The sequence below is a fragment of the Bos taurus genome, chromosome 9, assembly GCF_002263795.3.
Source record: "Bos taurus isolate L1 Dominette 01449 registration number 42190680 breed Hereford chromosome 9, ARS-UCD2.0, whole genome shotgun sequence".
Lineage (NCBI taxonomy): Eukaryota > Metazoa > Chordata > Mammalia > Artiodactyla > Bovidae > Bos > Bos taurus.
The window spans coordinates 53,188,293-53,206,469 of record NC_037336.1 but is presented as its reverse complement, the minus strand read 5'-3'; the positions used below and the strand labels follow the sequence as shown (position 1 = coordinate 53,206,469).

Genomic DNA, 18,177 nt, shown 5'->3' with positions numbered 1-18,177 from the left:
TCATGCCTAGAAAAGTTAAATGCTATCCAATTGGGATCTACTATTAAGATTTCCTATGACTCATAAATCAGCTCTGCTCAAGGATTTTAAATATTTGGAAGCAAACATTTTTAAATATCTTTGCCAAATTAACCCTCAGATGGGGGCTCCTGAGATAAGAATCACATGGTCCCTATCCCCTTTCCTACAGTTTTACCTGTTAGAAAATGATTGAAAACAAGCCATTTGGTCTGTTCTTGTGGGTTATGACCAACCCAGACAGCATATTAAAAAGCAGAGACATTACTTTGCTAACAAAAGTCCGTCTAGTCAAGGCTATGGTTTTTCCAGTGGTCATGTATGGATGTGAGAGTTGGACTATAAAGCAAGCTTTTTAATTGATGCTTTTGAACTGTGGTGTTGGAGAAGACTCTTGAGAGTCCCTTGGACTACAAGGAGATCCAACCAGTCCATCCTAAAGGAAATCAGTCTTGGGTATTCATTGGAAGGACTGATGTTGAAGCTGAAACTCCAATATTTTGGCCACCTGATGCGAAGAGCTGACTCATTGGAAAAGACCCTGATGCTGGGAAAGATTAAAGGCAGGAGGAGAAGGGGACGACAGAGGATGAGATGGTTGGATGGCATCACCAACTCGATGGACATGAGTTTGAGTAAGCTCTGGGAGTTGGTGATGGACAGGGAAGCCTATCATGCTGCAGTCCACAGGGTCACAAAGTCAGACACGACTGAGTGACTGAACTGAACGGAATCATTATTAATTTTATCAGAGGTTCAGTCACACATTTGGTAATGCAGGAAAAAATCTTGTTAAATAGGCAGAATACAACATAGTAACATTAATAAGGTCATAAGTAAGTATTTAAGCTAAGAACTTACAATCGGTGCACCCCAGTATCTCCCCAGGTTATCTGACCAGTTTGTTCTGCACCAGTTTTTGTCTTTAAGGGAAATGATATATCAGCATTGTATGTAAAGTTCATCGAAGATGTTTCCATGTAAGAGGGTGAGCATGACCCTTTATGGGATTGAGAAAGAAATGTTGTCTTCTAAGGAGTTACATTGTTGGCACCAGAAAAAGAAAAACTGGTCTTTATGGCTGGGCAGGTATTTCTGCCACTGGGCTGGTCTGGATAATGCATAGTGCAGGTGTACATGGCACTCTGAGTTTGGATGGACTCCGGGAGTTGGTGATGGACAGGGAGGCCTGGCGTGCTGCGGTTCATGGGGTCACAAAGAATCGGACACGACTGAGCGACTGAACTGAACTGTGGGTACAGATTATTCCCTGATTATTCAGAAATAATAATGAAAGGATTAAAGAGGAGGAAAACAGGCAAAAAAAAAAAAAAAGTACAGAATTATGTTTAGGAGAGAATAAGGTAGTAAAACTGTGACCCAGTTGGAAAAATTCATACTCTTATATTTTTGCCTACCCCCAACCCTATTTAGAACTGTTTGTATTAAAGGTTCAGATCAGTTTAGTCGCTCAGACACGTCCAACTCTTTGCAACCCCATGAACCGCAGCATGCCAGGCCTCCCTGTCCATCACCAACTCCCGGAGTCCACCCAAACACATGTCCATCGAATTGATGATGCCATCCAACCATCTCATCCTCTGTCGTCCCCTTCTCTTGTCCTCAGATATTCCCAGCATCAGGGTCTTTTCCAATGAGTCAGCTCTTCGCATCAGGTGGCCAAAGTATTGGAGTTTCAGCTTTAGCATCATTCCTTCCAATGAACACCCAGGACTGGTCTCCTTTAGGATGGACTGGTTGGATCTCCTTGCAGTCCAAGGGCCTCTCAAGAGTCTTCTCCAACACCACAGTTCAAAAGCATCAATTCTTCGGTGCTCAGCTTTCTTCAAAGTCCAACTCTCACATCCATACATAACCACTGGAAAAACCATAGCCTTGACTAGACGGACCTTTGTTAGCAAAGTAATGTGTCTGCTTTTGAATATGCTATCTAGGTTGGTCATAGCTTTCCTTCCAAGGAGTAAGCGTCTTTCAATTTCATGGCTGCAGTCACCGTCTGCAGTGATTTTGGAGCCCAGAAAAATAAAGCCAGCCACTGTTTCCACTGTTTCCTCATCTATCTGCCATGAAGTGATGGGACCGGATGCCATGATCTTAGTTTTCTGAATGTGCAGCTTTAAGCCAACTTTTTCACTCTCCTCTTTCACTTTCATCAAGATGCTTTTTAGTTCCTCTTCACTTTCTGCCATAAGGGTGGTGTCGTCTGCATATCTGAGGTTATTGATACTTCTCCCGGCAATCTTGATTCCAGCTTGTGCTTCTTCCAGCCCAGCATTTCTTATGATGTACTCTGCATAGAAGTTAAATAAGCAGGGTGACAATATACAGCCTTGACGTACTCCTTTTCCTATTTGGAACCAGTCTGTTGTTCCATGTCTAGTTCTAACTGTTGCTCAAATAGCTTTAAATAGTTGGAAGGTCTTCTTTTATCCTGAATATACCTGGGTGAAAATCTGTTGGCAAGACTTACCATTTCCCAGCTTTGGATGTAATCCCATGCCTTCTCTCATTGTCTTTTCTCCTTCCTTCCCTGCTAATCAAAATCCTTGTTCTCTTCCTTCCTTCCTAACAGATTTGCAAAAGATTAACTTCTTTAAAATCTTTCTAGGAAGGTCTTCTATGCTGTAGCTCCTCACTCCTTTCTAAAATCACTAAGAATTCTATGGTTCTAGTGGAATGTGTATCATATTCTATATGGTAACACTCCTGTTTCAGAAAACTCTATGTGGATGTATTCCTATACCCATAATTAAATGACAGACTTCATAAAAATGAGGACTGGATTTCTTAGTGTACTTTTCCCAACCAAAAATGAGAGAGTGAACATTCAGTTTGTTCTATCTCAAATTATATTCACTATTACCAAGGTAAGAGCTAAGAGGATCCAGACTTCTTGAGGGCAGAGAGTTCAGCTATTACTGAGTAGATATTTCAATACACATTGACCTGGACCAAATGCCTACTCGCACTGTATCATTCTATAAAATACAAAATTATACAGTTTTGAGATATTGGGCTGACTCTTTCACCCTCCCCAGCTTCTTGACACTGCTTTTAAAAAACAGGTGGAATAAGATGTACTTTCTCTTTTAAAAGAAACTGAGAAAAATATGGTCCATTTTGTTAAGAATTTTTATGGAGCAAGACTTATTATGTAATTATGATGGAGATGGGGCAGAACCGTATCTTCCCATATTTACATTTAGATAAGTATTTATATTCATTGATATATACTTCTATATTAATATTTATAAAATATTTAGAGATTTAGATTTTATATTTAGACAACTGATCACCAAATGAGGTACAAGTATGATTGTATTTAAAGTGTGGTTTAAAATAAAAACTTGAAAATCTGCCAATTTTGTGATCCCTTTGGTTGTTTATTCATTTTATAATATACTAAAAGCCTCACAAAATGGAAGTAGCCTGGGAGTTTCTAAGTTCTGAGAGGCTATGCTTCATGGTGCTATCATACACATCTGCTGCTGTTGCTGCTAAGTCACGTCAGTCGTGTCGGACTCTGTACGACCCCATAGACGGCAGCCCACCAGGCTCCTCTGTGCATGGGATTTTCCAGGCAAGAGTACTGGAGTGGGGTGCCAGTGCCTTCTCCGTTATACACATCTAAGACTAAATAAATACATGACTAATGAAAATGGCATTTTCCATACGAAGTGATGAAAGTTAAAAGTATATATTTTATTTCACTATTAAGAGATAAAACACTTGATCACTGTAAACATGAACAAAATTTGAGTTTTAAAATCTTTCAAGGGACTCACATTTATTTCCTCCTGTTTCCAAGCCCTCAGCAATCCTTTTAGTGTGTGTTGTATTTGTGTAAAAGGGACATTTCTATGGAATTAAGCAAATAGGGGATTCAATATTCTTCACAGATAATTTTGGCATGTTCCATTGGGAACTTCTAGTCTGAATTTTCGTCCTTCCTTAGAAAAGACACACATGTTCCAAATCCTGTCTTTTCTCTGTTACTGAAGGTCTACTATATACGGACTTAATGACAGTGTACATTTAGCAAGACACTCAGCTGAAAATGTTACCATTAAAATAAAAGAAGGCAAACTATGTGGGAATGCAATGTAAATATAGTAAATAAAAACTATCACTAAAAATTCTGTAAAAAAGCATCACAATAGTGGATTTTCTCATTTTGCTAAAATTGAAAAAAAAAACAAATTTCTGAGATGGAGAATTGGAAAGTATCTATAGTTCATAATATATTTATTTTCCAAGAAAATCAGTGGTACTGCTTTTGGTGACAACAAAAAACTTGTGTTTAATCCTAATTAATTGCCAACATCTGTTGGATCATAGAAAAAGCAAGAAAATTCCAGAGAAACATCTACTTCTGCTTCATTGGCTATGCTAAAGCCTTTGTGTGGATCACAACAAACTGCGGAAAATTCTTAAGAGATAGGAATAACAGAGCACCTTACCTGTCTCCTGAGAAACCTATAAGCAGGTCAAGCAGCAACAGTTAGAATCAGACATGGAACAACAGAGTGGAACACTTTCACTTTTCATGTCAAGGCTATATATTGTCACCCTGATTATTTAACTTATATGCAGAGGACATCATGAGAAACACTGGGCCGGATGAATCACTAAGCTAGAATCAAGATTGCTGGGAGAAATATCAATAACCTCAGATACACAGATGACACCACCTTAAGGCAGAAAACAAAGAAGAGTTAAAAGAGCCTCTTGATGAAGGTGAAAGAGAAGAGTGAAAAAACTGGCTTAAAACTCAACATTCAGAAAACTAAGATCATGGCATCCAGTCCCATCACTTCATGGCAAATAGATGGGGAAACAATGGAAACAGTGTCAGACTTTATTTTCTTGGACTCCAATATCACTGTGGACAGTGACTGCAGCCACGAAATCAAAAGATGCTTGCTCTTTGGAAAAAAGCAATGACAAACCTAGACAGTGTATTAAAAAGCAGAGACATAATAATTTGCCGACAAAGGTCTGTATAGTCAAAGCTATGGTTTCTTCAGTAGTCATGTATGGATGTGAGAGCTGGACAATAAAAAAAAAAAAGGCTGAGTGACGAAGAATTGATGCCTTTGAACTGTGGTGCTGGAGAAGACTCTTGAAAGTCCCTTGGACAGCAAGGTGATCAAACTAGTCAATCCTAAAGGAAATCAAGCCCTGAATATTCATTGGAAGGACTGATGTTGAAACTGAAGCTCCAATTCTTTGGCCACCTGATGTGAAGATCTAACTCACTGGAAAAGACCCTGATGCTGGGAAGATTGAATGCAGGAGGAGAAGGAGATGACAGAGGATGAAATGGTCGGATGGCATCACTGACTCAATGGACATGAATTTGAGCAACTCTGGGAGATGGTGAAGGACAGGGAAGTCTGGCGTGCTGCAGTTTATAGGGTTGCAAAAAGTCAGACATGACTGAACAACTGAATAAAAACCTTTTGAAATCCATGGATTTTGTTAAATGGTTTTCCTAAATTTACAAAATAACTATAATTCTTCTCTTAACCTTGGCTTTATATTTTTCATTTTATAAAATGCTGCTGCTATTTTTCCTTCTGTGTACATGTTAGTTTAGCCCTAAAACTTTAAGAAGCCTATAGCTCTTTTCTACCACTGATGGTTTTGACTGCATGTCTACATATTGCTCAATGGCAGGTACAACAGTGTAGTTGGGGAGGGTGAAGCCACAGGTAAGAAGGATGTCTCAAGGGACCTTAGAACTAACTAATGTGCAGAAATCAAACCTGCATCTCTTAAGTCTCCTGCACTGGCAGGCAGGTTCTTTACCACTAGCACCACATAGGAAGCCCAAAGATTTGGGAAATAAAAGGATGGCATAGAAAATGACAATGTACTTGATTAGTAATTTCTGTTTCAGTTAGAAAAAAAAAGACTTATTTCCATGGAACTCCACCCCCAGATCTCTACAACAAGCTAGTAAGTGATGACAGTTAGTGAAAGCTCTATCAACAGTTCATATTTATATCCTTGAGGTGAAACCACCCTATTTCAACAAATATCACTTTCTCATTGAATTCCACATTAGTGAATGATGAATACAAGATGTTTTTTCACACTCCGGCTGCTGGCTTGATGCATTTTGCTAGCAAAATACACAGGAACTGCCAAGATGGGAGAGTAGCCTTTCCTAAATCCCTCCAAGTGTCACCATGACTACAGCATATTTCCTAAACTGGTGGGTGTTCATATAAGAAGATATAAATCCATTCAAGTGCTTGACTCATGCTGTATTGGGGCTTTATAATTTGTCAAAAATTTTGCCTTTATGTATGTGAATTATTTTTCTATTCATAGGATTAAGGCAAAATGACAACTCCTCAATTTTATTGCCAATACTGCATGGCATCACTTCTTGGGAAGAAATATGTACTAAAGGATGACAATCCATACTGTGTTTCTTGTTATGATCGTATCTTTTCTAACTATTGTGAGGAGTGCAAAGAACCAATTGAATCAGGTTCCAAGGTAGGTTTAATTCACAGAATTATTGCATATGATCAGCAGAAAAATGTGTTGTGATTCCTATTTTTCTTTAATAATCTAAGGCTCTGCTACTAGATATAAGGATTTTCAAAGCTATCATCAATCAAGTTGACGTTCAAGGCACTATGCTCAGCACTGTGAAACAGAACACATGCTTTAATCCTTACAGTGATCTTGGAAGACAGTTTAGGACGCTAAAGATTAAAGAAGTTATTTGACCAAAGTTACACAGCTAAAGTGTTTTTTCTAGAATGACAAGAGTATAAATGACTAACTGCATAAACAATTGGAAGTATAAAGATTGAAAAACCTTTATTTCCTAACTTTGAATCAGTTTCATATTCATTAAAGACATTGTGCCCTGACACCTCTCATGCATATAGCCCGTTCCTACCAGAACGCATATTGTTGTCTATTTTCTCTTTTTTTTAATCTTTGCTTTAGGTAAGTAGTGTTGAGATTTTGTTTACTTAAATCTTAAACAGTAATAGGATGTTATCATCTAAAAATAAAAATCATCTCAGGAAATTGGAAGAAATAGGAGAGTCCCCTTATTTTCCATCTATCTTTTGTGACCAACCAAGGAAGCAGGCTCTAGCTCCTAATTGTGGCAGAGTCTCCTCTCTCCAGGTAATAGTATCAATAACATCATGCCCTCAAGCTAACAGCAAAACCTACTAGCACCAGAGCCCCAGAGTGTTTAGTATTGTCTTACAAAATGGCCTGTTTGATCATAAACACATTTAATTAACTTTTACTCTCTGTCTCGAAGGATCTTTGTTACAAAGGCCATCACTGGCATGAAGGATGCTTTAATTGCACCAAATGCAATCACTCTTTGGTAGAAAAGCCTTTTGCTGCCAAGGATGAGCGCCTGCTGTGCTCGGAGTGCTATTCTAATGAGTGCTCTTCCAAGTGCTTTCACTGCAAGAAGACCATCATGCCTGGTAAGATCTCAAGGCCTTTTGGTCTATAACTGAAGCTACAATGCTTTAAATTAAACCCAAGCACAGGAAGAGTGTAGTGCATTAGTACCCCCATTCTCCTTCCATGGTTTCACTTTTCGTGGTTGTAGTTACCCAAGGTCAAAAATGTTCAGCCTGAAAATATTAACTGGAAAATACCAGCAATAAGAGTTCCTTAAGTTTTCCATTGTGTACTGTTCTGAGTAGTGTGATGAAACCTCCTTGCACCTGTTCCATGACATGAATCATCTCTTTGTCCAGAGCATCCTGCCCAGTAGTCACTTAATGACCACCTCAGTTACCAGATCAGACTGTTGCTGTATCACAGTGCTTGTGTTCAAGAAACCTTTATTTTAGTTAATAATGGCCACAAAGTGCAATAGTAGTGATGCTGGCAATCAGGTATGCCGGAAAAAAGCCATAAAGTTCTTCCTTTAAGAAAAGACAGTTCTTAATTTAATAAGGAAATAAATCACATGCTGAGGTTACTAAGATCTAATGTAAGAACAAATTCCCCATCCATGAAATCATGAAGAAGGAAAAAGAAATTTATGCTAGTTTTGCTGTCATGCCTCAAACTGCAAGTTACGGCCACAGTGCATGGTAAGTACTTAGATAAGATGGAAAAGGCATTCAATTCGTACAGCAAGATATTTTCAGAAAGAGAGACCACATTCACATAATGTTTATTCTAGTATATTGTTATAATTGTTCTGTTTTATTGTTATTAATCTCTTGCAATACCTAATTTATAAACTTAAACATAGGTCTGTATGTACAGGGGAAAAAACATGGTATACATACACACACACACACACACACACACACACACACACACGGTTTGGTGCTTTCTGCAGTGTCACACATCCACTGGGATCTTGGGATGTATCCTTCACAGATAAAGGGGACTATTACACAAAATCCTGCTTTTCAGATAGACATATTTCTTACTATCTCTTTATCTCATTTAGTGTACTTTAGAAATGAAAAGATTATACTTTCTGTTTCCAATGGGCCAAGTGTACTGTCTTTTATATACTGTCATAAACATAATTCATAGAAACATTTTGAACCAGAAACTGAACCAGGGAATAAAATCTACACCAATAAATAATGCTAAAACTGCATTAAACACCCTGTCCTAGGCAGAACCAATAGCATCAAAAAGCACAGCCATCATAGGAGAATGGAATCAAGCATCATTTTGTATCTCAACAAACACGGTCTGAGGGTCAGTCATCTTTCTTTTCTCTCAGGGAAAGCAAGGATCCATGTAACCTGTTACACCTTTAGGCAAGTAATAATCCTCTTCACTGATCCTCTTCTCAATACCTATGGACAGCAGCATAAGAACAATTCTCTCTCATTTTCTTATTATAGATTCAAAGTTTTTCTAGGAGACTGTAACTGCACAACATCAATCTCAGGAGTCTGTGCCCTGGGCATTCCTAATATCCTTGTAATTCTTATTATGGCCCAATTTATCTAAACCATGTGCAGCCTTTCAGAGTCTACTTTTATAGTCCTTTCACATCATAAAATTATGAAACAGCACAAGAATTTCCAGTGAAAGAGTGATTCACCATCATTGTGGCTGAACTCTATTGACCTCTTTTTTCAGATAAATGTTTTGGAAACCAAACACTATTTTTTTTCTATGTGGCTGATTAGTTTATCACCTTAACATATAGTTTAAGTGATGTGATGTATTACTGCTTAAAAGAAAACAATGAAACTTGATTTGTACTAATAGACTCTTACTTTTGGGGTCCAGGTTCCCGCAAAATGGAATTTAAGGGTAACTACTGGCATGAAACCTGCTTTGTGTGTGAGCACTGCCGACAGCCAATAGGAACTAAACCTTTGATTTCCAAAGAGAGTGGCAATTACTGTGTGCCATGTTTTGAGAAGGAGTTTGCTCACTACTGCAGCTTTTGTAAGAAGGTAAATATCTATAAAGCATGAAGCTTATGAAATCTTCCAAACCATTGCTTTTTAGCAACATTATATATTTGCTGATACTATCATATTATAGCCATCTTTGCACACTCACGTTGGTACTGAATTCCATCAAGTTCAAAAGCACTACCTGTCACAGTGAGGAAGCCCATCTATTTTTATCACCATAAAATGCCACCCAGAACATGAATTTAATGTTTCAAAAGCTCAAGTGATTTGATATTCCAGTTCCATTCACTGATGTTCATGCAAGATTTCATGTATTCTGGTGAAGGACCCACATCTCTCTTTGAATACAAATATTTCTTAGAAAATTTTTGATCCATATAATTTCAGAGGGAGATGGATTTGTCTCACAGAGTGACTAAGGGAACCAATTTAAACAGGATATCTCACTCCTCACTTTATATCCAAGCAATGTAAATGTCTTCTTGGCTTGAAGCTTTCATATTTCTAGCAGTAGACAGATAAGAGAATGATACTCAAGAGTGACAAGATCATTAGGGAAACTCATTCATTAGACAGAAAGAAGGCTAAGCACTGCAAGTGGTTTCCTTCGCCTCCAGTTGCAAAGCTTCATGTAGGGCCTTTTAACTTGGATACCCATTCAAACTTTTCCAATAGGAAAAAAAGTCACATTTTTCAAGTAAACTTGGTACAATTCTTTTTTTATCCTCTAAGCTTTTATATGAAAAAGTCACTCATCTCTATCACCTTGATAACATATCTGTAATCCATTAATATATATTGATGTTCTCAAAGAAATCCTTGACCTGTGAGGTATCATAAGTTTCAAATACCCCTGTAAGTTGTGATCAGAAAGCCTGAATCATGGTAACATGTACTAATTCAGTACAGTGGTTTCTAAACACTTTTGATCTACAGGCTACTCTGCTGCTGCTGCTGCTAAGTCACTCCAGTCATATCCAACTCTCACAACCCCATAGATGGCAGCCCACCAAGCTCCACCATCCCTGGGATTCTCCAGGCAAGAACACTGGAGAATGGAACACTGGAACAATGGGTTGCCATTTCCTTCTCCAATGCATGAAAGTGAAAAGTGAAAGTGAAGTCGCTCAGTCGTGTCTGACTCTTAGCGACCCCGTGGAGCCTACCAGGCTCCTCCATCCATGGGATTTGCCAGGCAAGAGTACTGGAGTGGGGTGCCATTGCCTTCTCTGACAGGCTACTCTAGCAGATCTCTTAAGACTATTTGCATATTTGCATCCAGACAGCTAGCATGTCATTATCTACAAATTAACACACACAGTGAATTTCTACATATATTTAAAATACTGATACTGCATTTGAGGAGGCATCGATAAACTCCTAAGTTACAATTATTAAATTACACGATAGTTCAGTTCAGTTGCTGTCCGACCCTTTGCGACTCCATGAAATGCAGCACACCAGGCTTCCCTGTCCATCACCAACTCCTGGAGCTTGCTCAAACTCATGTCCATTGAATCGGTGATGCCATCCAACCATCTCATCCTCTGTCTTCCCCTTCTCCTGCCCTCAATCTTTCAGGGTCTTTTCCAATGAGCCAGTTCATATCAGGTGGCCCAAGTATCAGAGTTTCAGCTTCAGCATCAGTCCTTCCAATGAATATTCAGGACTGATTTCCTTTAGGATTGTGATGGCTGAAAATTACAACTGAAAGTAACATGACATAAAACCATCTCAACCATGGAGACTTCCATTACTCTATCAGAAATACTGACTTAGAAAGTGACTTTACAAGAAACAGTTAGAGACTATGACCCTGAGACAGATGAAGATGAAGCTCTGCAAAAGTCAATGAAATGCATTTAGAAAGAGATGATGGAAATAAAACGGACAGATTGACCTGACTGTTTTGAGGGACAACTAAATTGGCCATTTTTAGGCTGTGTTTCTTAAGGACTCACACTAAAATGAGACTTGTGGGAGTCATTTTAAAATCATTTGTTGGGCACACGATGTAAAGTTTCCTTCAGTGCTATTCAAGATTCAAATATCTTCTCTAGTATATCATAGCTGAGCACTGTCTGGGGCCAAAGCCCTGATGTTTCCCAGGTTAGAGGAGCCTGCCCTATATTTAGGACATGATTTTAAGTCCCCAGAAATTTATGAAATGTTTGTATTGGGTAGTAGACAGATCACAACATGCCAGATTATTTTCTATTTAATTTTTTAAAACCACAAGTCCTTTAAGGAAAACTGGATATAAATGTTTCTAATCAAGATGATCCAAGCTGAAGAAAAACAATTTGTTTCAACCCAAGCCAAAGACCAAATATAAAACAAAAGAAAATAAGCAAAAACTACTTGACAACCAGCCCACAGAATTTTTTCATAGATTTTATTTTCTGAAACTAAAATGTATTTTCTACCAGAAAGGAAGTAACCTCAAACAGTCCTTTGAATTCAAACTCCACAAGTTTCACATGTTCTAAAATTGATCAGCTGTCATCCACTGAGTGCAAAATCATTGTTGACTCCACTTTGCCAGAGAAGAAACATGTTCTAAATCCTGGGATCAATCAGTATCAAAAACCAGGCTTGGATATTAGACTTCATCTTAGCCTGTCTGCCTCTTCAAAAGGAATATAATCACAAACAAGCTATTTTTAATGTTCCAGAGTTTCATCTCCGTAATGAAACAATCTTTAGTGTATACATCAAGTTTCATTTTGCTGTGAATACAGTTTTCAAGTTTTGAATCTTTTAAGCCTTGCCTGTTAATCATTTGACCAAACAAATCAAAAGAATCCTGAATTCTGCTGTGCCTGTTGTAAGGCATTTGAAGTCAGTAGGGGGTATTTTAAATTGCTTTAGTTCACACACACCATTATGTTTCCCATTTACTTATTTAGAACAGTATATATTTTTTTCTCATTTACAAAAAAATAACTTTATATCAAATTTAATTATTAAGGTATTCATTGGAAAAATTTTAAATATCTTTAGGATAATCTTTTCAAAAGCCTACAGCATAGACAGTTTAATTTGTCACAATAGAACGGCTTAGAATAGACTTTTTCTATATCTAGTTAATTTGCATACAAAGACTACAGGCGCCATCTCAGATATCACATTGCTTCAGTCATTAGAAGACATTTCTATGAATGCTTGCCAGGTTCCCCAGCCACCCCCAAGAGCTCAGTAGCCATGGATTTGAAAGATGCTAGGACTTAAAAATTGCTACACAAGTAAAGTTGTCTAATATTTTTCCATCTGATTTTTAAATAGAGATATCTCAGTCTTTTAAAAGGTAGAATCCATGGATTAAACTGGGTTAGAAAATATTTTATGGAGGAGTAACAAGCATCTCTGCAAAACCCTAACACATCACACATTACGGTTCAATGTACAGCACTTATGACTGAATCCTAGCGCTGAAAACACGCAGTTGCCCACAGTCATCCCGTTTGTGCTAGGACATACTAGAATCGCTTTCAAACATTCTTCCTTTGGTGTTTCTTCATTCATTCAACAAAGATTTCTCAGTGGCTTTTCAGTGCAAAGCAATCTCGTCTCAGTACTATGTTCGTGGTTAGGCACACAGATTGTGGAATCAGGCTGCAGGTTTGAATTCTCACTCTCTGTGTCCCTAGCAAGAGATGTAACTGCTCTAACTCTCTGGAGTGGTTCATCTCTAAAGAGGGAAGATACTGTGTCAGGATATTGAGAATGTTAAGAACAGGTTAAGCACAGGACTAAAGACTGAAAAAACACCTTAGAAATATTAGTCATTATCAGCAGATGATGCGTGCCATGCCAAGTTCCTTCAGTCACGTCCAGCTCTTTCAACCCCATGCACTGTAGCCCACTAGGCTCCTCTGTCCATGCGAATTCTCCAGGCAAGAATACTGGAGTGGGTTACCATTTCTTCCTCCGGGGGATCTTTCCAACCCAGGGACTGAACCTGAATCTCCTGGAGCTCCTACACTGGCACATGGGTTCTTTACCACTAGCACCACCCGGGAATGGTGCTGAGCAAATCCTTTCAGGGTTGCTCCTGCTGAATAAAGCATTCAGGAAAAAATAGCTTTTTTTTAGGATTCTTAGAAGTTATATGTGAACATAAGAACATAGCATAGAAAGTATCTTAAGTCTAATGGCAGATCTTTGAAGATCAACAAGAAAGAGAAAGATGAGCAAAGAAATCAAGGGCTTATATCTTTTCATCTTCCTGAGCTCATCATGACCCTGCTTCTTTCCTATGCCACTGTAGGAGAAAAATTAGGATAATTCTCGTCAGTTCTATTTGATCGAGATAGCCTTTTGTTTTACTTTGGTTCAAAAAAATCACAGGAAAAAGACATCCTGACGCAAGGTGATAGGGTAGCTCGAAGAACCACTTGTGGACAAAGCAGAGAATCACAAAAGACATTCCATGGCCATCGCCTTTTTTGTGATCACTTCTCAGGTCATAACTTCAGGTGGGATAACTTTTCGTGACCAGCCATGGCATAAGGAGTGTTTTCTGTGCAGCGGCTGTAGGAAAGAGCTCTGTGAGGAAGAGTTTATGTCCAGAGATGACTATCCATTCTGTCTGGACTGCTACAACCATCTTTATGCCAAAAAGTGTGCCGCCTGCACCAAGCCTATTACTGGTAAGTTTAATATAGCCCTAGCATGAAAAAGTACGGTTCTGAAAATGCTATAGTTAATTTAGGAAATGTCATTTTAAAAAGGATGATCTTTCCCTTATGTCTCCTTTTGAAACAAACATGAGTACTTCTTTATAAATATGAATATTACATAGAACCCTCAAGGTAAGTATAGAGTATAATTAAGGCAGCTAGGCTCTGTAGAGGCTCATTAATACTAAACTTCATGGTACTGACTCAAAGTAAAGCAATAGTTCAAGAAAGAAGGAGAGTAAGATGAACACAGAAGACCTTTGCAAGGAGGCCTGAGTTGTGTGTGTGTGTGTGTGTGTGTGTTAGTTGCTTAGTTGTGTCCGACTCTTTGCAACCCCATAGACTGTAGCCCACCAGGCCCTTCCATCCATGGGATTCTCCTGGCAAGAACACTGAAATGGGTTGCCATTTCCTTCTCCAGAAGGAACTACAGAAAGAAAGAAAGGGAAGTTACTCAGACTCTTTGCGACCCCATGGACTGTAGCCTACCAGGTTCCCCCATCCATGGAATCTCCCAGGCAGGAGTATTGGAGTGGGTTGCCACATCCTTCTCCAGGCCTGAGTTGAGGTAGAACTTTAAGAAACTGAGTGGGAGAAAGGGATACTTATAAATCAAAATGCTGCTCAATTCTAAACAAGCGTAAAGGAGCCTTAAAATAGAAAAAAATTTTAATTAAATGCAAGTACCGTGCAAAAATCAGAAGTTATAATAATTATGATAGCGTAGGTGAGGAATTAATTAAACCTCAATTTAAGATGATTCTAACAAATGTATTATTCTCTTTTCATTCTGTTCACTTACAGAATTATCTAATTATGAATAGATAAAACAAGATAGCATTCTGTTGAACAAAATATGTGTGATATGATTTGAAAATAACATAAATGGTAAATCTATCTGTGCTAAATGAGTTTTCAAGGTAAAAAGCACATTGTATTTTCCCCAGAGTTACTTCTAAAATGCTAATCCTGTCATAAGAGAACTGACACTCTCACCCCTGAGAGACCCAATAGCTCTTTTTTTCTCTCCTTTTTAAAAATTTATCTTCAATTGAAGGATAATTGCTTTACAGTATTGTGTTGGTTTCTGCTAAACATCAACATGAATCAGACATAGGAATACCTATGTCCCCTCCCTCCTGAAGCTCCCTCCCACCTCCACCCCCATCCCATCCCTCTAGGTTGTTTTAGAGCCCTGATCTGAGTTCCCTGAGTCATGCAGCAAATTCCCATTGGCCATCTATTTTGTATATGGTAATGTATATTTCCATGTCACTCTCTTCATAGGTCCCTTGTCTCCCTCCTTCCCCGGCTCCTGAATCCATATGTCTGTTCTCTGTGTCTGTGCCTTCGTTGCTGCCCTGAAAATAATTTCATCAGTACCATCTTTCTAGATTCCATATACATGCATTAATATATGATATTTGTTTCTTTCTGACTTACTTCACTCTGTATAACAGGCTCTAGGTTCATCCACCTCATTAGAACCGACTCAAGTTCGCTTTTATGGCTGAGTAATATTCCATTTCAATAGCTATTCTTTTAGGTATGGTCACCAAATAACATGGCAGAACTGTATTTCTGTTCTCCATTCCTAGTACTCTTAGATCATATTTCACTTCTGGCTCAGTTTATGTAACATAGGATTATTACAGATTATTTTATACCTTTTCTCCTCCTCTATCTTCAGATATATCACAAGTAAAATTGAATATTTATCTTCAAGTAAAGAGTTTTGCTGCAAGCCCAGCTTGATAGGTTTCACTTTTTTGCAAGGGAGGAAGTTTCCTAGATAAACAGAGCATGGTCTTGTTTCTCCATACAAGGCACCATATTTTTTAGAATCTCACACTGGCCCATGGGCTACATCTGGCCAGCAAGCATGTTTTGTTTGGCCTGCATAAGCTTGGAAACTAATGTAAAATCCATCTCTTCAGCCAAAAAGTAAATGAAGAGCCTGCCCGAGGTGAGCATACTGCCCTCACACTCCTGGTCAGGTCACTGTCACGGGGAGCTGAGTAACTGGCCCACTGTGTAGGGCATGCCCCCTTTGTTCCTCCCACAATCATTCAGCTATGTCACCTCTGCAGCCCTTTCAGGGACATACACTGGAGATTTTAGACCATAGGGCTCCAAGGCTTGGGCTGTTAATAACTCTCCTCTCCGGCTTTTGCATATCTGGCAACTCTTGCAGCCAAGGGAATAAGCCACCCTCTCTACTGGTTCTAGTTAGAAATGAAACTTCCAAAAATGTAACAGTAACTGGAGCTCAAAAAACTTAGTAGAATATGCAATCACAGCTTGATGGACTCAGACAATTTATTCTACACTTTTCTTGAATTGGCCAGAAAAGAGGGGGGCGGGGGGGGGGGTTGGAGGTGGATTTCCATGAAGAAATGAGAAATTTTAACAACTTAAAAATGTTTGAAAACTTCCAGGGACTCAAATGGCTAGTATGGATCTTAAAGAGCCTATACAAGCTTTGAACTTGATGAGTTTCCATTCTGATCCATCACCGCAAATGCATGTGTCTAAGTGATTTTTCTGATGGACTGCTGCAGGTCAATTACTGAACCCAGCTTTTTAAAATCAGACAGAAAAACCACATTTTCCACATGAAACATAGGGATGATCAGGAACCAAAGATGTGTCCCAAAAGTAATCCAAATGCAGGATATATATTTAGAATAATCAGTCTGTTGATCATTATCTTAATCTTCTTTTGGCTCTGTGATTGAGACACACCAGAAACTAAATGCCTGCAAAAACTTCCAACTCACTTTAGTATGTTTTGATCTGATTTTTAAATATATATGGGCTTCCCAGGTAACTCAAACGGTAAACAACCTGCCTGCGATGTGAGAGACCTGGGGTCGAGCCCTGGGTCAGGAAGATCCCCTTCAGAAGGGCATGGCAACCCACTCCAGTATTCCCATCTAGAGAATCTCAAGGACAGAGGAGTCTGGCAGGCTAGAGTCCATAGGGTCGTAGAGTCAGACATGAACTGAGCAACTAACACTTTTAAATATATATATATATATTCTCTGTAGTTGTGCTTCTTTAAAGTTGAGCTATTTGAACTAATGTACCACAGGGAACTATACTATTAATACCAAACATTTATCTTCTGAAAGTTGTACATTCAGACAAACGATATGTCATCCCCAGAAATTATGTTAGAATTGTTTTTAAAACATCATTTTAAATTAGCTAGATCTATAAGGAACGACGGAGAAGGCAATGGCACCCCACTCCAGTACTCTTGCCTAGAAAATCCCATGGACGGAGGAGCCTGGTAGGCTGCAATCCATGGGGTCGCTACGAGTTGGACACAACTGAGTGACTTCACTTTCACTTTTCACTTTCATGCGTTGGAGAAGGAAATGGCAACCCACTCCAGTGTTCTTGCCTGGAGAATCCCAGGGATGGGGAGCCTGGTGGGCTGCCGTCTATGGGGTCGCACAGAGTCCAACACAACTGAAGTGACTTAGCAGCAGCATAAGGAACAAACTCAAGATGTAACTATAAGTTTTTTCTCCTCCTCTAAGATAGGATTTGCCTTTCTAAGGAGATAAATGAAGCCGCTTGACCTAGTGGGAAGAGCACTAATCTAGGGAGTAAAAGACCATGGCCTTGTCTCTGCCCCTTATTACTGTGTGACTATAGGTATGCAACTCACCTCCAAGGTCCTCATTTGTCTTCTTTGCAAAATGAGGAATTAAATAAGATCACATCTTTGCTGTTTTCTATTTCTGTTTATTTTCAGTAAAGTGAGTTTCAAACGTTGACTTCTTCAGACAGGGATGCTAATATTTCTGGTTATGTTCTTTAAGAAAGAAAATTCAGACTTAATTTGGTGAAGTTGGAAGCACAGACTCTGAAACAGATGGCCTAGGATTGAATTCCAGACCTGCCACTTAGCAGCCGGGTGATTTGGCCAAGAGGCTAACCTCTCTGTTTGACAATTACTATCTGCAAAGTCGGGTTGATGGTAATAACTACCCCATGGAGTGAGGTGTGAGCTGTATGAAGTAAAGGGCTTGGAATAGTGACTG

The 18,177-nt window shown here is 38.9% G+C and overlaps 1 protein-coding gene across 3 annotated transcripts in view; it reads left to right on the top strand.

The window, feature by feature from the left end:
- FHL5 (four and a half LIM domains 5) overlaps nucleotides 1–18,177 on the top strand; it is a 57,489-nt gene that overhangs the window by 32,893 nt on the left and 6,419 nt on the right. For 2 of the 3 annotated variants that reach the window (XM_010808492.4, NM_001076379.2), the window contains 4 exon segments: nucleotides 6,379–6,549; nucleotides 7,340–7,514; nucleotides 9,307–9,476; nucleotides 13,906–14,092. In XM_010808492.4, coding sequence (XP_010806794.1) covers nucleotides 6,391–6,549; nucleotides 7,340–7,514; nucleotides 9,307–9,476; nucleotides 13,906–14,092 — 691 coding nt within the window. In that variant the 5' untranslated portion in view covers nucleotides 6,379–6,390. 3 annotated transcript variants of the gene reach the window in all.